The sequence below is a fragment of the Taeniopygia guttata genome, chromosome 12, assembly GCF_048771995.1.
Source record: "Taeniopygia guttata chromosome 12, bTaeGut7.mat, whole genome shotgun sequence".
Taxonomy (NCBI): Eukaryota; Metazoa; Chordata; class Aves; order Passeriformes; family Estrildidae; genus Taeniopygia; species Taeniopygia guttata.
In genome coordinates, this window is record NC_133037.1 from 4,872,438 (window position 1) to 4,886,809 (window position 14,372).

A 14,372-nucleotide genomic window follows, 5' to 3' on the forward strand; every position below is an offset into this window, starting at 1 on the left:
CTTCACATTTTGAAAACTCTTCACTCCCTGCTCTTCTAATGACTTGGCTTCCAGAGAATCCATCAATTATATTTTAAAGCATTTCTTGAGAATTTCTGTCGGTATAATGTCAGCTGCATGTTAAGTGTACTCTAAAGCTGAGATGAAGGTTTATTTAGTGCAAGATGAATATTCAAACATGCAGGAGAGAATTCTTATATTCTTTCTTTTTTTGCTGCTGTTGGGCACCTGAATGCAGATACAACAGGTTTCAGTAGATCTAGGGAGGCATAGATTGAGTTAGGGTTGGTTAAGATTTTCTGTTAATTTTCTTAAATGTGAAAACCACTCTGCAAATGAGTGTTTATCCTCTAGGTTTCTGAACACTGGCAAAAACAGCACTGAAAGGCACCACTTTAACCCTCAGCATTTGTTCAGCACCTGCTCACAGATGTGTCTGAATATTAAGGAGAAATTCATATGGTGCTCAGCAGCATAAAAAGTGTCAGGATGTGTGTGAACAAGCAGGAGGAAATATCGATGTGAGCATGTAGGAGGGGAAAGACTATTACAAGGGCAATCCAATTAATGTAAATGATGCATGCAGATGTCTGTGGCTTTTTAGTGCCTCCACTGCTGTACTCCATGAGCGCTGTGCATTAGGGGTGAGGGAGGGGAGTGCTGCCTTCCCTTGTGTGGCAGAGGTGCTTTCAAACCTGGGATCCCACTCCTGCCAGGAGATGAAGAGGGAACACCTTCCCTCACCTGCTTGTGGAGCTGCCAGGCAGGAATGTGACAATAAAACAGCTCCTCAACCAAGGGCTGCTTTCATGAGGTATCTTAACCTCAGCTGCTGCAAACAGCTCTGTGTCTGTTGACTCCTGGCACTTCAGGGCACCACTATCACTGCTTTAAAAGACAAACAAAATAATTGAAAGAGAGCCCCAGGTTTTTGGGGCTGTATGCTCAGGGCCAGTGTGTTTGATTTCCTTTGGTATTGGCTAAACAGGACTGTTCACCTAAAGGAAGCAGGATTTGAGGTGGAAAATAGACATCCTTGCAGCTACATATTGATCCTTGGAGCTGGATCTTGTCCATCCTTATGATGTACCTTCTGGAAAAAAAGGTTTCTTCTCTTATCTCAGAGTCTGGTGAATAGTGACTTTGCTTAAGGGCAAGGCCTGGCCACTTGGTTTTACAGATAAGATACATAACAAACACAAATATGTGGCCTGAGCAGCTCAAATTTTTTGCTTCTATTGCTTCCTTTATAAAATCTCATTCTCAAGAGACCAAGCAGACTCTGACCTTGCTCTCCTGAAGTGAATAGAAACTTTGCTGTTGATTCCAGTGAATGCAGGACCACCACAGTGGGCACTGTAGGAAACCAACGTAAATTTTCTCCTGTTTACTCCAAAGAACTTTGATTCAGGCTATAGCACTAAAAACCAGATAATTAAATAAATTTTAAATTCATTTAATAAATAAATTAACAACCTCTCTTAAATAGTGATCTCATTTTACAAAATCTTTTCTATCAGAACTTGTGCCACTTGTGCTTTTCTCCAAACGTTGTCATGTCAGATATTTTGGGGAACAATACTTTGGGATGAAATGGCAACTTTGCTTTCTCTTTTGTGTATTTGTTTTCCATATTGACTTACAGAGAAACTGCTGTCCTTCTGACTAGTAGGTGTTTTCAATTTTTTTCCATGTTTATTATTATATGAGTATTAGGTACTTGCATGAAAAGTCAGAGTCTGACAATAAACTTATTACAGTGTTTCTGTAAGATACTTTTATGTTATCTTCAGCATTTTTCCAATTTGCTGTAAAATACCTTATCATTTCTCTACTGTAGCACATTTTGCTTAAGTAGTGTAGCTCTGTCCTCGGGGAAGAAAAAAAGGAAAAAAACCCCAAAAATCTGTGTATATATTATTTCTTAAAAAGTTGAGTGCTCAAGTAGAACACCATATTTCCACTTGCATATTGAATATGCATAGTTTCTTGTCCATTGAGGTTGTTATGAATACAAATTTGGCAACAAAATTCAGGCAGCCAAGTGTTTTCACAAGTATTTCAGCTGTGCTTGAAATACTTGTGAAACCAAAACATACACAGCAAGGAACAATGCCAAGCCAACTTTTAAAAAAAGTTATATGTATATATTTAATACTTTTTTTTTAGAAAAAGAGACACCTCATAGAAGGCTAAATTGCATTGCTAACTCTTTTGGAAAGTTAAGATTTCATACCTAGTCAAGTCATAACATTTTCTACACAAAAATTACAATGATCTTTATCCCTTAGGAAAATTTCATTTGTAAAGGTGTGCCCAATGTTAGCTAGCAGAAGATACTGTGAAAAACCAAACCAACCCAAAATATCCACACAAAAACCTCCAAACAGGGCAAACACGAGTGAGGAGGAAGGAGGATAATTCTCAGGTTTGTCACTTGGAGGATTGTCTGTATGTGGAGAGTTCTCTGCCTTCCCCCTGCATTTTTTTTATTCTCTGTGCCTTTGATATCAGCCGCACCTACACCAATATCTGCGCTGTCTCTATTCTCATACCTTGTGCTGCTTTGATGGTGACTGTTTTTGTTATTCTCAGTGTTGTCTCTCTGGCTCTCTTGTGAAATAACTCACCCTGCTCTGTAGTGCTGTTAATTTACAAGGTGCTTTACAAACACAGATAAGAGCCATCCAAGACTCTACTCTAAATAAGACAAGACAAATGCAAGATGAAGCACTTGAAGGTTGTTCAGGAAAGTGAGGACATGGAAATGACTTATGCAAGGAGCTGAGAGGCTGCTGAAGTGGAGTTTCTGAGAGAAGGTTTAGGCAGGATGGAGAGGAAGTTTGGCAATGGAGGAAAATGATCAGCTGCAAGGAGCAGTGAGGTGAGACATGAAGGCAAGAGTAAGGAAATGAAAGAGAGGGGGAAAATCAGCTTTTTTTTTTCTTTCTTTTTGGATAAAACTTGACTATCTATAACAGCTTTACAGCCTACCTTGTTCTCAGCCTTTTTGTGATGACAAACATAGCAAGCAGTGCTTACATGCTGATGTGTTAAAAAGTTTCCCTACTATTTAAGATGTCTCTCTTGTTTTAAATATTATCCTATCCACTGTGTCCATTTATGAAAGGAAATAATTAAATAAAGAATTAAATATAAAACCTGATGGATGTCAGGAAGGCAAAGGAAGATGGGTGTGCTCTGTCTTTTTGCCTTCACCATCTGATTATTCCAACCTGCTCTGGCTTTGTAAGGGTGAGGGAAGATAGTTTGGAAAACTGACTTACAAAAAGTAATTTCATAAGAGAAAATAGTACATAAACTCAGGGAATTAGCCAGATCCTGTTGGAACCCTGACTGCTGAGAATTTTAGGCTTTCTGTGCTGACAGACACTGACTCCCAAGAGAACGCTGTATTTGACCTGAGGCTGTGGAGAAGGCTTCCAAAATTGAATGATGGAATTTGGATTATGGGTGTGTGGTTTGAATAGAAGTGTTTAATATTGCATGGCAGAATACTTAAAGTTTTAGAATATAGTAATACATATAAAGCAAGATGGACATTTTATGGGGGAGGATCCTTCCCTTTCACCTTCTTCTCCATGGGTTTGGGTGATTTTGTGTAATTGGATAAAAAGTCCACATTGCAAGCCATGGGTTATTGGTTATTGGGTTAAAAGTAAAAATAATTTACGTGTCATTTCTTAATTGGACAGTTTATCCTTAAAAGGCCTTGTAGGTAGGTAGAGATGAGGCTCCAGTTTGTAGTTTGTTAGTGAAGTGCTGTAGAACTCATGGCTTGTGAGACTGTGACATAATAAGAACTAATAAACATCTGAGTCCAAATAAGAAATACCATTTCACGATTTAAGCCCAACCTTGGCAGAAAAGAAGCAAAAGAATTGGCAAGATCCTACAAGACTCTTTGCTTCTCTGCATTCCTGGGATTTAAACTGGTGCTGAGGAGATTGAGTATCTTGTAGGGCTGATGCTGTTGAGGCAGGACAGCAAAGATCTGACTCCACTTGAGAAGGCTGAGAGAGTATGACTCTGATTTATTTCAAAATGCATTGCTCTTTATACAGAGCTTTGTGCAGATCAACTCCATTGGTTCTGAGGTGAAGACAATCCACACCACTGGTGTATAGTGCATGACACATAGTGGTAGAACTTAACTATAAACAATGTGAACAACAAGAGAGATAAAGAGCCTTATTTACATTCTTTTCAGCACTTTCCCAGGCTTCTGCCTGGTTAGAAACTTTCCGTTTCTCTCTTTGACTGAATCTGAGACCAACATAGGGCTGCACAACCTGGCTCCTTAAGTCACTGAAGTGCTTTTTCTCTCCATCCCTTACCTCTGGAACTGTCAGGCCAGCACCAAGTGAAGCAAGGGACGTGTGAAGTGGTGGCCGTGCACCGGTGCTGCAACAAGAACCGGATCGAGGAGCGCTCCCAGACCGTGAAGTGCTCCTGCTTCCCGGGACAGGTGGCCGGGACCACGCGGGCTCAGCCCTCCTGCGTGGAAGGTGAGAGCCTCTGCTCATTCCTGCCTCCTTAGCATTGTTTGAAAGGTTTAGTTTAGTCTCCTTGATGTCTGACTTCCCACTGCCTCAAAAAGCCTAATCCTTCCTTTTGTTAATTTCGGAAACATCTCTGCGCGTTGATGATAATGAGCCTGTGCATAAATCTTGGTGTAATTAATCCTCTTAATATATGTACTGGTCCATTTCATGCCTGTGCCAATAAAACTTCTTAATTTTTTCCACACAAGAATTGAAACTAGTTTGAAAACAGCATGAGCCAAAAAATTCAAGCTTATAATATTAACTCTTCCAGATGTCTTAGGACTTAGTAGCTGGCTAAAAACTCACTGGATAATAAATATAACTCTAAGACTGGGCATGCAGGTGGTGCTGGGGCATCTGACATGGAGAGCTTTTCTCTAGATCAATATTTCACCTTTTAATGTGTCTATTTTTTGTAAATATTGCTGATCTTGTTAAGCTAGTAAATCTACTCAAATACAGACTTTTTCTTAATCTTAAAGTTACCAAAATCCCTCATTTCATTAATTCATAAGCAAGATCCTGTTTTTATTCTTTTGCAAATGAAATTGCAACTGGTTCACTTAAACATAAAACAAAAATCTTCAAAGTCCAATTTTAATCTAATATTAAGAAATATTTAATGTCAGACATAAAGCACTAAATACATGTGAATCTGTTTATTTATTTTTTAAAAACCTATTATGAAGCTGTCAAAACAGATATTTTAAAAAAGTAGATTAAAAAAAAAAAATTTAGGTTCCTACTGTTTTTATGCTTTGCAATTTAGTAATACAGTTAAGTTTAACAGTGCATTTTCTTAAGGAAAAAGTGTCAGAAGTGTCTTCTGCATTTTTAGGTGACACATCAAATAACAGAAATACTTTTACATTTAACAGATAATAGAAGACAGGCCTTATTTTAAACTCACATAAAGACTGCAAAGGTGACACTGTCATTCTATGGCAGAAATATATAAATACTGCAGAAATTTGATTCAGCCAACAGTTGCTGAAGGAATTTAACAGCTTTTTTGTATTCAAGTGTAGCTGCAATTAAGTGCAGCAAAATATTATGAATGTAAGATTTTGACTTTTCAAGTGGAAGCTTTTGATTCCCCCTCACTCCTTAGGGTAATGCTTTAGCAGGCTTTACTTATTTTTGCAAGCATCTGGGACTACAGTGAGTTGCTGCAGCACAGAAGCTGAAACTCTTTCCTCAGCCTCAGGATCTGATGTGTTTTCTCCCACTCTGTACATACCCTTCAGTAGACTCCTACACTGTGAAAGCAAGAAACTGTTTGAGTTTTCAATTTGCATACTACAGACTGATACAGATATTTAGGGTCTTTTCCCAGCACCTTTGTCCTGAATGCAGGCTTGTTTAATTTGCCTATAATTTGCCCTGAGTTTAAAGGGCAGGATACACCCAAAGCATAAGAAAAAGCTTTTAAAAAATTGTATATTTTATAAGGCAATTGGCTTTTAGCTGTTTTTTTTTATTTTCATTGAACTACAGACCTTATCCAGCAGTGGTGACTGGGACAGCAATTCTCTCTGCTGTTTATCACTGCTGTGGTTGGTACTTGGTTTTTTTACCTCAAATCACCCAGCCCTCCTTGCCCCAGCAGACCTGTGGCTTGCCATTCCTCATTCCCACTCCTCCAGAAAGGATCATGGTGCCTCCTTCCATCCCACACTCCCTTGTTTTGTGTTTTTTCTGTGCCCCAAGCTCTGTTGGCTGCTGCCATCTTCTCTGGGTGTTTTTCACTCCACCTTTTCTGGCCTTATCAGAAATGATCTCTCACCTCCCAGGAAGCACAGTCAGGTTTCACCCATTTTTTATCCATGATCAGATGCCCACATCCAGTCAGTATCAATGCAAGACCCAGATGACTGGTGAAAGTTCATACATTTATTTTGTAATGTTGTAAGACTGAAAGATTAGTTTATAAAAGCCAAAGTAGTGTTCCACAAGTGTATTTTTCATAACACTTTTCAGTAAAAGTGCAAAACAAATGTAATTGTATGAACCTTTCAGCAATATCCTGATGTCAGCTTGCCTGCTTGATACCCCAATTTAAAGGTTGCAGAAGAACAAATATGTCTTGAAATTAAAAGGAAAAAAAATGCTTTACAGGAAGTAGACTCCATTATTTTTGTTCATCTCTTCTGAATGTCTTACCTTACTAATTGAACATGGCATAGAAAACCTCCCTGCAAAAAAACAAGGGTGATAAAAAAGATGTTGTTTCTCTTTCCTGCTTCTTTTTTCCTAGCTTCCATTGTCCTGCAGAAGTGGTGGTGTCACATGAACCCCTGTTTGGATGGAGAGGACTGTAAAGTACTACCAGACTATTCAGGTTGGTCTTGCAGCAGTGGAAATAAAGTCAAAACCACAAAGGCAAGTACAGAGATTATCTATATTTAAAGGTGCCAGTCTGCTGATTGCTCTTATTGCATTGCGTCTGGGGAGTGTGAACACCAGTCTTGGCCTTCTCAAGGTTTTGGAAAGCTGTGTGATTAATTAGTTGCTCTCAGATAGGAAATATTAGGTCAGAACTGCCCCTTCACTCCTGCAGTCAAACTGAAAATGGTCCTGATTCTGTCTGCAGTGAGCCAAAGAAACTGTTTCATTGTGCTCAGGAATAATCATGTTCCAGAACCAATTCTTCAATTTGCAGACTGAGTACAGGGATCCAACATCTTTACCACTGTCACATAAACTTTTACCTTTTGAAAGTACCAGTCTGGCTTGGGAATAGCTGGGAACCTGCACTGATGACACTGTGCCACACTGAGCATCCCTGGAAATCAGGCTGGTTCAGAATATTTCTAATTACAGACCATCCTGTAGCTGGCCTGATATTTTTTTTTAAACCAAACCTTTGCTATGTCATCTTATTTCTTAATTAATGGAGAGAAAATATCGTGTCCTCTGTCTGCTTGGCAATTTAAAAAGGGTTCAGTGCACTGAAGTTCAACAAGTCACAGCAAACTGCCTGTCTAAACACATAAACCAGGAGTCTTTAGCAGGCAATGGCAAGGAGAGACATATGCTCAGCTTTTCCCTTTACAGCCTCTTCTAGCTGGGAAAGAATGTTGTTCATTAGGTTACAGTCTGAGTTAATAAGCAATGCTGTCACCAAATGTTGTTTAGTGAAGGCTGCTCTGAGGAGTGAAAACTGCACTAATTTCTGGATGGATGAGAGGAAATTGGATGTTTTGGGCAGCTGTGGCAGTGCACAGTGGCACAGAGGAAGTGGCAGCCCTGCTCATGGCAGAGGGGTTGGAAGTAGAAGACCTTAAAGACCCTTTTCAACCCAAACCTTTCTATGATTGTATGGCCAGTGATATTTATTAAGTGCCAGAGATGTAGTCTGTAGAATGCCCGAGTCCTGCTGATCTCCCATGGTGGACACAACACCTGGAATTTGGCCTGCAAACTCTGGAATCAATGTGGATAACTGGCACTCAGTTATTGCAAGATAAAGATTACCCTCAGCCTTTCAGGTTTTTTCCCAGAGCTGATTTTTAACTACTCATTTGTAGATAAGGAGTAGCATTGTAGCATCACACTGAAGGGTGAGACTGGTGAACAGGAGTTCTAGATATTGTACAAGGCAATTTCATCTCTGGCCAAACCAGAAGAGAGCTGACAGTTTATACCAAAAGGACCTCATTGGAGAAGAGTGAGTCAGGTTAATTATCCTTTGAGTAAGGGTTAATTATCCTTGATGTCTTTGGCACCACTCGAGGGGTGGGGGGCACAACAAGGACTTTTATGTTGGCACTGATGTCTGAATTGTCAGATCCTAATTCATGCAGCTGCCTCTTCCTTCCTCTGCACACCTGTAAGGAAACTAGAATGGAAAGACAAGTTCCCTTGTCACAGGGAAAAGGGAAGCGTGGCATAGCATATATTTTTATTTTGAAAATGAACCAAAGAGTTGTCTCAGATCAATAAACAAAATATTTCTTAGGTATGTTATTAAAATTTTACACAAAGAGGACTATTTGAACTGTCAGACCCATAGCCCAGACTGTTCAGCCACCTGTGAGCCTCAGCAATGGGATGCTCAAATCACAGCAAAACCCTTGGGAACAATTACAGAAGTGTATGCATCCATGAATTTTTTCCAATTTAATAGTTGCCTTATGTCTAAAACACAATGGTTGAGATCCATTCCATACTAATTTTTTTCTGTGTTATGCACCAGAGATGATCTCATTACAATTTAAACTTGTAATCAATTTTTAAAGCTTTTTAAGACCCTGGGATCAGTGCTACGTGGGACAGTGGCTTCCACAGGTTAATTATACACTGAAAGAGGAAATGTTATTTAATCAACTTTAAGTCCTCTATCTTTTCATTCCATGAAAGAAAGCAAAAATAGTGTGACTAAAATATTTGAAGCAGAGGAGACTGCTGACACTACTCAGTATTTAGATGAATAGTTAGTGTCTGAGCGGGACAGTTAAAATGTGCAAAGCTGAGGAATTTGCATCTTCCATCAGTTCCCTCAGGGAAGGAAATAAAAACTTCTCTATGCTGAGTGTCTGTTTAGTTTTGTGACACATGTAGACACTGCAGAGCAGAGCTGACAAAGCTTTCCTCCTTCCAGCTGCCTGTTCTCATCCATTTCCAGGACAGGAAATCCAGCAGGACCCTCCTCACTGTGCAGCCAGAGCTGCTGGGTTTGTGCCCTGTGTGTGCACCAAGGCTTGAACACATCCCTGCAGCCCCTCCAGGGTCCTGGGGGAGATTTCTGCTGCAAGGACAATTTATTCCCCCCATGTGCTGCCTGGTCCCTGATTCCCTCCCACAGGATGGACCCCTGGGAATGGGCAGCAGTTTGCATAAATGGTCCTTTGGGATGTAAATCCTACAGCTGTACTGGAGATTATTATTTCTCTAGAGATTCTGCCTCTCTGTGTGGTTTAAAGGTGTGGCTGGGGCAAGTTCATTCATTGTCTATTTGTGTGCACGGTTCTTTTGCAGTAACAATGCACCTGATATCATCCTTTTTTTGGTCAATTCTATATTAGTAACTCTTTCTTCTTCTTTTATAGGTAACACGGTAGCAAAGGCTAAACCTGAGGGTCGCTCCCAGAACTATGGCACATGGGACTGCTCCTTGGCTGTTACACAGAGACCCTTTTTTGTCATGCTCTTATTGACTTCATCCTCTGAACTTGCAAAGGAGTTGGGCAAAAGGACAGCACTTCTCCTTTCAGCTGTGGCTGCAGTTCCTCAGCCTGGATTTTGCTGCTCAGTGGTACATTGTAATTTCACAAGAAAACACGAGGAGATTTGGTTCTATCTGAAATGCACCTTGGATTCCCAAGGGTCTGAGACCTGGCTGAAAATTGTGGAAGAACACACCTGAGCTTCTTGTGGTGCACCAAGGATAAGACTTTCCTAATGACACAAAGATATGTAAAATTGTTTTAAATGAGTTTAGGTCATGAATGTAACTTAGGGGATCATAGGAAGAAAATGCTGACATAAGAACTGGTACAGATGATCTCTAAGGTCTTTTCAACCTATATGATTCTATGGATTTGTCTGAGGTGTTTCTTGCATACAATACAACATAAAAATACAAAGCTGATCCCAGTGAATTGATGGGACCGTGTTAGCAAATTATGTCTTAGTGTATTTTCAACTGTAATTTAGTACCTATCAAGGTGGTATGAAGGTGAAAAGATGGAACTTATAGAATTAGTAGCAATTATTGTAGGGCAAACTTTGGTTATAGCTGTGCAATTAGATTTATTTCCTTAGATAGTTCTAGGTAGTTTAACCTTTACATTCATAAGTGGTGGCAGGAAAGCATGAGGAAGAGATAAAGTTTGAAAGCAGGCATAGTTTTTCTTGTCCTAAAATAAATCCATTCTCTAGGGGAATAGCAAAGTATACATATTCCTTGCCTCTTTGAATCTAGATATGGAAAAGAATTTAGCCATTAGCTAGAAATATTCATTGAGATGCCTCAGAAAAAGGAGAGCAGGCTTGTACTGCATAAGGAAGGCTTACTGGAAGGGGAGTAATTTGTTTGGATTTTCATTGCTTTGGTTATATCCTAATAGGTAACAGACTTAAAATTCATAAGCAAAATTCTAGATAAAAGTGAATTTTCAGTTTCAATTAGTTCTTGTTTAGAATGATTATAATAATTAAATGTCCAGTTCCTTGACAGACTGAATTTCCAAGTAGTTACATTTTGAGACACATAATTGTTCCCTATTATTGTAGATGCATTTCATGCTCTTTTTCTTATTTGCCTGTTAGAATTTTTTGTCATCAGTCTTCATAAATAGACTAAAGGGTAGAGGTGAAGCTGTAGCCAGTCTGTTCCCCCTGACATTGCAGCAGGCTGAAGTGCAGTGGTGCAGATGAACTGCTGCTGACCCAGAGACAAAAGTCATTGTTATGCTTTCTGTAAATATTGGAGTAACAATGCACATCCAATTTTTATATAGACTGAAAGGTGGAAAAAAAAGCTGTCTAGTACTAATGTAAGTCATTGTGCATAAAGTCTCTAGTGTATGGGAAAGATCCCATCAGCAGTGGGAAGCTGTTCAGGGTCATAATTATTAACTTCTGATTTGCTGGAGTGAGTGGGAGCATTCAGCCAGTTAATTCCACCAGAGTCAGGGGTGGAAAGATCTGACCTTGTGTTTTTTGGTTTTGATTTCCTTGGTTTAGGTCACTCTCAATTGTGTATATGATTACAGCTGGGATCATAGTGGTCATCGTACTCAGTGATAAGCAAACAAGAGATTTTCTGCTCTGTGCTTGGACAGCTGAACAGTTAATAGACTCTGCTTGCCCTAATGAGCTCTACATTCCCAATATTTTTCCATTGTTTTGATTTTCTGATTAAATTTCAAAATTAACTTTACTATTTCTATTGTTTCTCTGCATATATATTCATGATGTCATCAGGGAAGATAATTTTATTTATAACTGGACTTCATTTATTTATTTTGTTAAGTGCTCTATGGTGTGATGCTTAGTTAAAACCATTGCTGAGATGTTCTAGGTGGGAAAGAAAAGAGTTTTAATGAAAAGTTTTTTATTTTTGAAGCTAAATACAAAAAAAAAAAAAAAAAAATTAAGTTTCTTTCCAGTGGTTATACATTGGATTTGTGGTAGAATTGAGAACAAAAGCAAAACTTCTCTAATTCAGTCCTACCCCAAAGGGGTGCAATATGTCATATGCCCTGAAATAGCCCCCTGGAAGGTGCTTTTGCTGCCACTGAGGAAGGGGGGAAACTACAACATAAATTTGGTAGCACGGGATGATGAAATATGGCCCAAATGAATGACTTGCCTTCCTAGAAGCCCAGGCCATGACAGAGATTTTATATTCCTAAGAAAGCTTTGTTCCAGAGCATCTTGGGTCGATGTACAGCCTTTTCTGACTCGTTGCACAGATGCTGTGATGTGTGCCTGCCTCTCTTTTTGGAGCATTGCTGCTGCTTCCAATGCTGTTGTCTGGCTCTGACACCAGCTCTGCCCTTCTGCTGAGGGACAGCAGAACTAAAGTCTGTGCCAGCTGCTCTGTCAGTGGAAGAGATCTGTGCCTCAGATCCTTGGTGTGTTCTCTCTGGAACAGTTTGTGTCTAACTACTGGGCCCAGAAGAGCAGTTTTTGTAAGCAGCAATCCCCACCATCTCTTTGCAGCCACTGTTGAGCTTCTGGAGGCTGAGTCCTGTGGGTCATCACACCCAGGGTTGTGTTTGGACAGGGACTCTCCTGTCCTGGTTCAGAGAATAATCCTCCTGCTCTAAAAGTGGCAGTGTCTTTTCACACAATTTCAGAGATGATTGCAGACACTCACTTCTCTGATGATATATTAATATCCAAGCTGAACTGATTCATAAACCTATATCTTATTTCTTACCTGTGTTCTTTTTGTCCCTCATCAGGATGACCCTGATGCCTTTCCTTTCATCCAGGTGACATTTGAGTAGGCATAAAACTGTGGCTTGGTCATGTCCCCTTTTCTCCCTTCTGCCTGTCTTTGTAGCCCCCCCTTGCAGTTTTGGTGAATATTTTTGAACACGGATTGCCAGAATTACGTGCTCTATTGGGCATCTGCCTTTGCTGGTTTTGGGGAGTGTTGAACACTGCCAGGACTGACTGATGAGGAGCTTCATCCTGTCTCACTTGGAGCAGGAAGAGCCACTGTTCACTCCTCAGCCATTCCTTACCACCATCCTTGTCTTGTCCAGCTAGATAAGGAAATATCTATGGTATCAAAATAAATGCTTGAATATATTGATTAAACTAGATATATGGCATTTTTTATCTAGAAATTAAATTATCATAATATAACCCCCTTCAAGGTTTCCCTTGCATCCTACAACTCTGTTAAATTTATGATAGATTTTTTTCCATTTTCCATTTACCTCTAAGTCTTCTCTTCAAGGATTTTTGTTCAAATCTGGATCTAAAAAGAGTGGATGAATTTTTTATACTTGCTGTAAATTTTCTCAAGGGTTAGTTTATAACAAACCTACAACAATAGAAAATGGCTTTGAAGACTCACTGTTTGCTTGCAGACTGAAAAGACCCTGAGGTAAGAGAACAGTTAAGACTTCTGTCATAACAATAGTGCTTCTATATCTATCAAGATAGAAATGGTCCTGTAACAAATATTTGGGATAAATAAGTCCCTCTAAGCTGCAGTAATGTCATTTAAAGAACTGCTTTTTGCAGCACAGTGTCTCTCAGCAGTGCACTGGGGTAATGATTCTGGACAAACTCAGAATGGATATGCTCACCTTGGAATTTGGAATATATTGGTTATGTTCAGGAGGTTGGTTTTTTGAAGGTTAAGGCTGCAGGGATTCTCACTAACTAGAAATGAGAATCCTACACCTGAAAATATGGAGTATGTACTGTTTTTCACTTCAGTTACTTTAGAGCTTATTTGTGAAACTAGAATCTCATTTTCAAGAGCAGGATTAACTAAACAATGAAAAAACTTAGAGTTTTTCCCCAAATGATGACTTTGCCTTGATGAATAAGCAGCATATCTCTAAATAATTTGCCTTTATGTCTTTTTTTGCTAAAGTTACTTAAGAAAAACAAACAAAAAGGTGCCTGGGCAGAGTTAACAGCTTGTATTTTAGTCTAGAATTCTGCTGTGTGAATATGTCTCAGTAACCAGATTTTTCTAATTTGGATGAAATTTCACAAATGGGGGTTAGAATAACAGCACGTGCCAACCTTCGGGAGACCTTTTGCATTTTATAAAGTACCACAGCTTTATTATGGTTATTAGGACAAAGTCACCCACCAGGAGAAATTGAGTAAAAACACTTCAGGGGCCATTCTGCCCTGCCCTGTGTGTGTGAGTGTGACATTCCCATTAATACAGAGAAATCACATGCGCTCAAAAGAAGAGCAGTTTTGGTGGCACATTTTATTGGTAGCATATTGTTATTACAATCATTTATGCAAAATGACAGTCAGTGAAATGTTGCCAGAAAAATCATTATAGGGTGCTCTGAATGGGGAGGCTCAAGCCTGTGAAAAGGCACTGCTGAAGTTTTCCAGCCCAAGATGGGTCTTGGAAATGAATATATATTTCTGGTCCTTTGAGATGTAATGACTTGTAAAAGGTGTAAAAGACGTGAAGGAGATTTAAGTGGAAAATCAGCTCTGTTTTCACTCTCCTGTCCCATTCCATAACAGAGAACAAAATGCTTGCACCTTTGGTCTTTGTACCCTTTTCTAGGACTGAAACTCAGAGATTTATAAATCTCTTCTAGCCAGTGGAAATTTTCTGTTTTGGAAGGTATCTAAGAG

General features: G+C 39.4%; 1 protein-coding gene across 1 annotated transcript in view; it reads left to right on the plus strand.

Annotated features, from left to right (window-relative positions):
- Positions 1 to 11,457, plus strand: part of TAFA4 (TAFA chemokine like family member 4) — a 66,669-nt gene extending 55,212 nt beyond the window's left edge. The window contains exons 4-6 of the mRNA XM_030283199.4: positions 4,374 to 4,529; positions 6,826 to 6,950; positions 9,620 to 11,457. Of these exons, the coding sequence (XP_030139059.1) occupies positions 4,374 to 4,529; positions 6,826 to 6,950; positions 9,620 to 9,631 (293 nt within the window). The 3' untranslated portion in view covers positions 9,632 to 11,457. The remainder of the gene's footprint in view (positions 1 to 4,373; positions 4,530 to 6,825; positions 6,951 to 9,619) is intronic.
- The last annotated feature ends 2,915 nt before the right edge of the window (positions 11,458 to 14,372 follow it).